Below are 9,033 nucleotides of genomic sequence, written 5' to 3'. Positions count from 1 at the left end.
AACATGAAGAAATGGTGAAGTCACAGTGAGGTTTAGTTTCAGTGAAGTTTAGACACACAGGAAACGTGTCTGTGTTAGGAAACTACACCCTCTGGTGGACAGGGACAGAAATGCGATGCATGTATGAAAGAAAGTGAAAGTGAAAGTGAAGTCGTGTCCAACTCTTTGAGACCCCGTGAACTGTAGCCTGCCAGGCTCCTCTGTCCATGGGATTCTTCAGGCAAGAATACTGCAGTGGGTTGCCATTTCCTTCTCCAGGGGATCTTCCCGACCCAGGGATCGAACTTGGGTTTCCCACACTGCAGGCAGACTCTTTACTGACTGAGCCACCAGGGAAGCCCAAGTATCCTGGTCTCCTCCCTAAATTAGAAAAATGTTACCCTTGACTTTATCCACGAAGCACATGTCAGTCTTTAGGTGGAGCTTGGAAATCTGATCAACAGCTGTCAACATTTCTCAAGTCTGTTTTGTTCTTAGGATACTACCTGACATGGAAGTTCTTTAACAAAGCATCCCAGGTATTTTTGTAGCTGAGAAGATATCAATTTTCTTAAGCACTGTAATATAGTATTTTATATTCTCATGTATCCATTGTGGGCCAACCTATAATTCACTGACTGTCAGAAGAGTTTGTGGCTGATTACAGGCCTTCCCTGGTGACTCAGAGGTTAAAGCGTCTGCCTGCAATGCAGGAGATCTGGGTTCGATCCCTGGGTTGGGAAGATCCCCTGGAGAAAGAAATTGGCAACCCACTCCAGTATTCTTGCCTGGAGAATCCCATGGACTGAGGAGCCTGGTGGGCTACAGTCCACGGGGTTGCAAAGAGTGGGACATGACTGAGCGACTTCACTTTCACAGAGGAAGTAATAAGAAGCTAGGTCATTACTGAGTGAATCTCTGTTTTTCAGCATTGTACCCCAATTTATAGAAGAGTGACCGACAATTATTTGTTGTTTAGTCACTGAATCAGTCATGTCTGATTCTTTTGCAACCCTAAGGACTGTAGCCTGCTAGGCTCCTTTTTCCATGGGATTTCCCAGTCAAGAATACTGGAGTTGCCATTTTCTTCTCCAGGGGATCTTCCCAACCCAGGGATCGAACCTGAGTCTCCTGCATTGACAGGCAGATTCTTTACCACTGAGTCACCAGGGAAACCCTGACTGATGTTTATTACATGCTCACTAAATATTTGCTCTTAATGAATAAAGGGTCTTTGATTGTGGAATCACTACTACTTGAAATAAAATATTTTCTCAGTCCTAAAATAATATCATTTGTAAGAAATGTTATCTTTCTAATAAGTTTTTTTCAAGGGAAAAAGTCACATGGTCTTATCAATAGTCAGATAATTCTGAATTTCAGAATCATTAAAATGTGAAAACAAAAGAAATATCATAATTGAAATTATCAAACCCTTGTAGAATTATCTAAGATCAATATCTTATTCTCCTACTTCTTCCTTGACTCTAAGATAAGAGGGTTGGCCTATGTAAATCAGACAAGTACTAATCCTATTATATATTCTTAGTTGAAATCTAGCCTCAAAGATACTTTCTATTCTATCTGCCACATTTTGTTGCCAAACTTTAACCAAATAATTTTCCCCCAGTGTTTGAAACCCTGAAGGTGTGGATTTGTGTCAAAAGCCCAGAGCATGAGTTAGGATGCTCTTCTTTCCCAGTTTTTCAAATTGTTAAAGACCTCTCAGCCAATATTCACATGACAGCTGAAAATAGAATTAATGAGTGAATGACTTAAAATTACAGATTTTGGGCCCACCAATAACTTCATGAATCACATTATCCAGAGTTGAGACCCATGAATCTGTAAGTTTTGAAACCTCCCCAAGAAGTTGGGCCGCAGCCAGTCTGATGTTGGTTTACAAGTTTTCATTTGGGACAGATGTCCTAGATCAAGGTAGTTGTCAAAGATCAGGGAGCAACAGGATGTTCCCAGGACTACATGCATACTCAAAACTTCTCTTTTTGAGTACCAGCAGCAAAAACAAACACTTCTTTAGCTCTCTTTTTATGACCATTCATTTTATAAAACAAAACCTCTGAGGAGTATCAAGATGAAGTTCTAAGAGGCATTCATCTTCTGTAAAGGCCTGTAAGCATAGATCCCTAAAGACACAGATGGAAGCTTAGCCCATTCTGTTTCTGGGAATTCACTCTTCTCAGATTCACATCAAGGAATTTCATGAGTCAGAGTCAGCACATGGATCATTTCCCAAATCCAGACTTGAAGTTAAAAAAACCAGGCTCAGATACTGCTTGGATTCACATATCCCTTCCTTTCTTCTCCACCTTCCAAATCACATAGTGAGAAACTGCCTCAAAAATACGCTGGAAAGAAATTCTGGAAAATGAGTTACAAACTTCTGTTCTGGTAGGTGGGTTTCCCTGGTGGCTCAGATGGTAAAGAATCTGCTGGCAATTCTGGTATATAGAAAGAATGCAAAATAGGCTGCAATGATGTAGGACTGAAAATAAATGTATCGCATATGGAGGCAGATAGTTGTTCTCTCTACTTTAAAAAAACACAGTTTAAGGCCAATGAGTACATACAGGAGAAGTATTTTTGCTTTTCGGGGTCATAAAAGAAGACTTGTACAACACTGAAGAAAAGTATTTGCTATATTTGGATTTTAATGGCTTTATTAATGCATAGTTCTCTTTAAAATAAATTGTACCTCCTTAACTTAGTAAGATTGACACTTGTATATACTTGTGAAACCATCACCACAATCAAGATAATGAACAATGCATCACCCCAAAAGTTTCCTCTTGTCTCTTCTTAGTCCTCTCAGCCCTCTCTTCACTTCCTACTCCCATTTTCAAGCAACATTTCTCTCATAAAATAGCTTGCATATTCAGTAATTTCAAGTAAATGGTATGATATGTGCCTTTGATAGCTTCTTTCATTCAGCATAATTATTTTAAGCTTCTTCAATGGCTATTATAATCATGTTTCATTCCTTTGTATTGCTGAGTAGTATTCCACTATATGGATATGACTTATCTATAGATACGTTTATCTATTCACCTACTGATGGACATTTAGGTTAGTCCTAGTTTGTGGCTGTTACAAATAAAGCTGCTTTGAACATGTGCGAATAAGATTTTTTATAGTCATACTTTCATTTCTCTGCGGTCAATATCCGGGAGTGGAATGACTGGAGCCTATGTTAGGTATATATTTGACTTTGTTTAACTTTCGTTTTTTTCTAGTAACTTTTTTGCAAATTCCCTTGGATTTGACACTCAGACAATTATGCTGTCTGTGACGAAAGGTAGATTCACTTCTTCTTTTCCAAACTGTATGATTTTTGTTTCTTTCTCCTGCCTTATTGCACTGGCTAAGACCCTTAGTCCAATATTCAGTACAAGTGATGCCAGTCAAAATTGTTCCCTTATTCCTGAAATTTGAAGGAAAGCGTTCAGTCTTTCGCCATCAAGTGTATTTGATGTAGATTTTTTTGTAGAGGACCTTTATTAAGTTAATGAATTCCCTTAAGTCCTAATTTGCTGGGAGTTTTTAATCAAGAATAGACACTGAGTTTTGTCCAGTGCTTTTTCTGTACCTATAGAGGTTGCTGTCAGTAATCATCTGTGACTTGTTAATCTCTGTGGATACATTACTAATAAATTGTCACAACAAAATATTAAAGAAGATATCACTCTATCACTTTACAAATAGTAAAACAAAGCTATCTAGAAACTAAATTTTAGAGTTAAAAGTTTTGAACACAGACCTGTCTAATAGCAAAAATCTGTTCCCTTTTTTCCCCTATAGATACTTTTCAGAGAAATTTTGAGAGAGAGAGGGCAGCAAAATTACTTCTCGAATCTTTGAAATATTTTAAGACAGTCTTTTAATAGGTTCTTTACTTATGCAAACTGAACTAATTAAATAATTATAAATTTTGCCCTTTCGCCAAAAGCGGAAAGAAACATAAAGAATACTCATGAACTTGTTTACAAAACAGAAACAGACTCACAGACATGAAGAACGAACTAATGGTTGCCAAAGGGGAAGGATGGGGGGAGAGATAGTTAGGGAGTTTGGGATGGACATGTACACACTGATGTATTTAAAATGGATAACCAACAAGGCCCTAATGTCTAGCACTCTAGGAAACTCTGCCTAATGTCACGTGGCAGCTTGGATGGGATGGGAGCTTGGGGGAGAATGGATACAAGTATCTGTATGGCTGATTTCCTTTGCTGTCCACCTGAAACTATCACAACATTGTTAATCAGGTATACTCCAATATAATATAAAATTAAAAAAAAAAAAAAAAAATTCAAGGTGCAATTCAGAAGATGGCCACCAGGGAGTGCCTTGACCATCCCCTTCAGACTCCTACTTACTAGGCACCTGAGGAGCGATGCTCCATACCAGTGCACCAAACTCTTCTAGGTTTCCGTAAACCACTAGAATTCTGAAACCTCATTCAGGACTACTGGTCACTCTATTTCTCTTTTCCTTTAACTTGGCATGTGATAAAGTAGTCTAGAGCATAGTTTTTCAGACTAACCAGGATAAACGTTTCTCAAAAATTTAAAAACTGTATTGCCATGTGATCCAGCAATTCTACTTCTTATTATATTATATTCAAAACACTTGAAAGAATTTGGATGTATACCCCAAATACTGAGATATTCATATATCCATGTTTCTACGAAAAGATGGAAGGAACACAAATGTTCATCAACAGATGAATGAGTAGACAAAAAGTAGTGTATGTGTACAATGGAATATTATTCAACTTTAGAAAGGTATAAAAAAAATGAACAACATGGATGAAATTTGAGGACATTATAATAAAAGAAATGTCACAAAATGACCAATATTTTGTAATTTGACTTATATGAATTATCTAAAGTAGTCAAACTCATAGAAAGAGAAAGTAGAACAGTAGTGGCCATGGGTTGAAGGGACAAGGGAATGAGGAGTTAGTCTTTTTTTTTTCATTTACATTTTTGGCTGCACATTGAGGCATGGGGAATATCAGTTCCCTGACTAGGGATCAAACCTGTGTCCCCTGCATTGTAAGCATGGAGTCTTAATCACTGGACTACTAGGGAAGTCCTGAGGAGTTTGTCTTTAATAAGAATAAATTTTCAATTTTTCAAGATGCAAAGAGTACTAGAGATAGATGGTGTTTGCCGAACAACAATGCGAACGTACTTAGTATCACTGGATTGAACACTTAAAATAGTTAAAGTAATAAAAATGAATGTCAAAATGATAAAAATTTAATTTAAAAAAATTTAAGGGAGTATTTTAAGAATTCTACTTTACACATCTGCTTCCAAATGCAAATATAAGAGGGAGTTATAATACAGGACCACTTATCAATCATCCATTACCATTAGATTTTAAGGCACTGAGAAAATGAGGTTAGAGGTGGGAGGAAATTGGAGATAAGGAGTATTTTGGACTGTGTTAACACTGATTGAAAAAGAGGGCCTAGAGGGTTGCAAAATCAGTCACATGATGGTAAAAATACTTTTTCAAGAGTGGCACAGCAAAGGGCAAGAGCAGAGAAAGAAGACAATTCATACTCTTCTCCTTTACTATGTCCTTCTAAGAGCATCTAATTATTAATCACTTTGTGAATAAGATTGATGGGAGGCAGTTAAACTATATTATAGAAATTGAACTATTTCATGCTAGAGTTGTTAATAATGCAGAATGAGCATTAGGACAAAGTTTGTGACATATTAAACCTTTTAGAAAGTAAATGAGAGTACATTGATTCCACTAATAAATCTAAAATAAACTTACTCATTAAATGATATAAACCTGTGTTCAAACAGATATTCAAAAAGAGGACTACCACAGAGAGATTTCACCACCTTCCTCATTCCAAGTAATGTCAGTGATATAATATAAATACAATAAATATTTATTGAACAAATTGATCTCTGGAAAATTCTTAAAGAGATGGGAACACCAGACCACTTGACCTGCCTCTTGAGAAATCTGTATGCAGGTCAGGAAGCAACAGTTAGAACTGGACATGGAACAACAGACTGGTTCCAAATCAGGAAAGGAGTACGTCAAGGCTGTATATTGTCACCCTGCTTATTTAACTTATATGCAGAGTACATCATGAGAAACGCTGGGCTGGAAGAAGCACAAGCAGGAATCAAGATTGGCGGGAGAAATATCAATAACCTCAGATATGCAGATGACACCACCTTTATGGCAGAAAGCGAAGAAGACCTAAAGAGCCTCTTGATGAGAGTGAAAGAGGAGAGTGAAAAAGTTGGCTTAAAGCTCAACATTCAGAAAACTAAGATCATGGCATCTGGTCCCATCACTTCATGGCAAATAGATGGGGAAACAGTGGAAACAGTGACAGACTTTATTTTGGGGGGCTCCAAAATTATTACAGATGGTGACTGCAGCCATGAAATTAAAGGACACTTACTCCTTGGAAGAAAAGTTACAACCAACCTAGACAGCATATTAAAAAACAGAGACATTACTCTGCCAACAAAGGTCTGTCTAGTCAAGGCTATGGTTTTTCCAGTAGTCATGTAGGGATGTGAGAGTTGGACTATAAAGAAAGCTGAGGGCCGAAGAATTGATGCTTTTGAACAGTGGTGTTGGAGAAGACTCTTGAGGGTCTCTTGAACTGCAAGGAGATCCAACCAGTCCATCCTAAAGGAAATCGGTCCTGAATATTCATTGGAAGGACTGATGTTGAAGCTGAAACTCCAGTACTTTGGCCACCAGATGCGAAGAACTGACTCATCAGAAAAGACCCTGATTCTGGGAAAGACTGAAGGTGGGAGAAGAAGGGGACAACAGAAGATGAGATGGCTGGATGGCATCACTGACTCAATGGACATGAGTTGAGTAGATTCCAGGAGTTGGTGATAGACAGGGAGGTCTGGTGTGCTGCGGTCCATGGGGTCACAAAGAGCAGGACATGGGTGAGCAACTGAACTGAACTGAACTGATCTGAAAGACCAATAATTCACACATATTTTAAACTGATTTTTAATTCTGACATTTTTGAATTTCCTTAGTCAATTCTTCTAGTTTTATCTAATCACCATACGGTAAAGATTTTGGTGGTTATATTTGTCTTCAATAAGAAATTTAAATCCAAATTTTCAGGGATAAGAATGTTTTTGATGAGTGATAGCTCTAGACATGGTCTATGAACCTAGAGAAATACTTTCTTAGAGTAAGTGTTTCCCCTCTAAACCTACACCTGTGCTGCCGCAGTGCTAACCACTTCCTGTCTGTGAAGGCAATTCCCCACCCTGGTCCTACCGCAGGTGGGTGTATCATTAGAACTCTGGGTTTTGGTGCAGGTCCCTCCCGCACGCCTCTCACTGTGGGCTCCCTCAGTGCACAGAAATACACTGCAGAGTCCTCCAGCTGTGAGGCTGAGATGGTAAGTTTGATGAATCTGCTTGCCTTCTGGAAATTTAATGAGTAGCGGCCTTCTGTGGCATTTTGCTTGTTATAAGAGTCCTGGCGAATGAGGAAGGTCATCGCCCCACTGCTGTGTTGCTTGTACCAGAACAGACTGTGAGCTGTACCACTGGTGTCGTATGTGCAGTTCAGGGTCACAGTTTCTTTCTCCTGCACTGACATTGGTGGTTGGTCTTGAGTTACTTTCTGGGTAATACTGGATCCTAGAGGGAAAAAACAGATAGAAGTAGACGGCAGCCATGAAATTAAAAAGCACTTGGTCCTTGGAAGGAAAGCTATGAATAACCTAGACAGTGTATTAAAAAACAGAGACATCACTTTGCCAGTAAAAATCTGTATAGTCAAAGCTATAGGTTTTCCAATAGTCATGTTTGGATGTGAGAGTTGGACCAGAAAGGAGGCTGAGTGCTCAATAATTGATGCTTTCAAATTGTGGAGCTGGAGCAGACTCTTGAGAGTCTCTTGGACTGCAAGGAAATCAAACTAGCCAATCCTAAAGGAAATCGACCCTGAATATTCACTGAAAGGACTGGTGCTGAAGCTGAAGCTCCGATACTTTGGTCACCTGAGGCAAAGAGCGGACATGTTGGAAAAGACCCTGATGGTGGGAAAGATTGAAGAGAAAAGAAGGGTGTAGCAGAAGATGGGATGAGTAGATAGTATCACTGACTCAATGGACGTGAATTTGAGGAAACTGAGAGATAGAGAGGAACAGGGGAACCTGGCGTTCTGCAGTCCATGGGGTTGCAAAGAGTCAGACACAAATTAGGTACTGAACAAAAACAACAGAGATTTAGGAATAAGTGGTGTAGAATAAAGAAATTCTACTTTACACTCAGCTAGACTTCCTTCCCAGGGTACCCTTAAGACTGCCTGTTCCCTTGATCTTTAGGTCACAGAAGAGGCACAATCCCACTGGGACCATCCTTACCGAAACACAGTGAAGCCACGACCACCTTCAGAAGGCTGGAGAGAAGCATGTTTCAACTCTTCCACTAGAAGGAAAATATCTTCTTCTTCAGTGTCAAGGCTTTGCAAGGTGAGGTGAGGTTGACAGGGTGAGGGAAGAACTGCTGGGTATGTGCTGCTGCTTCCCCACAGCAGGAAATAGGGGTTAGTTGATGTAACAAGTTGAGTAGCAAGTTGATGTAGTTAGTTGAGTAGCAAGTTGATGTGGGTTACATCAACTTCTCCATAAACCAGGTGAGAGTCCTATTCACCCCAAACTTCCTTTTGTATTAACCAGCTCTTCGACTGATAGCAATTACATCTTAAAATAAACACAAGTTAAATTTGATATTGCAAGGAAGACCCCCTCCTCCATACACATACACACAATGCTGTGTTGGGTCATTGCTTCTGTGAAGGAAATGAGTGAGCAGCTCTTATTTAAAACTATTATCTGTAATGTATTATGGAAATAATATAAGACACACTAATTATGCATCCTCACATCTGTGTTCTGTTCTTCCACCTAAGGTAGAAATAAATCACTTTATGGTAAGAAGGCAAAGCACTTTAGCTCTTCTATTCTGCCTCAGTTCAGTTCAGTTCAGTCGCTCAGTTGTT

The 9,033-nt window shown here is 39.0% G+C and overlaps 1 gene segment (V, D, J or C); it reads right to left on the bottom strand.

The window, feature by feature from the left end:
* Positions 1 to 7,170: 7,170 nt before the first annotated feature.
* LOC122705734 lies at positions 7,171 to 8,444 on the bottom strand. The segment is given in 2 exon segments: positions 7,171 to 7,667; positions 8,387 to 8,444. Coding segments are annotated over 2 exon segments (555 nt in total).
* Between the last annotated feature and the right edge of the window lie 589 nt (positions 8,445 to 9,033).

This window comes from Cervus elaphus, chromosome 12 (assembly GCF_910594005.1).
Source record: "Cervus elaphus chromosome 12, mCerEla1.1, whole genome shotgun sequence".
Taxonomy (NCBI): domain Eukaryota; kingdom Metazoa; phylum Chordata; class Mammalia; order Artiodactyla; family Cervidae; genus Cervus; species Cervus elaphus.
The sequence above is the reverse complement of the archived record's forward strand: the minus strand, read 5'-3'. Positions and strand labels throughout refer to the sequence as shown.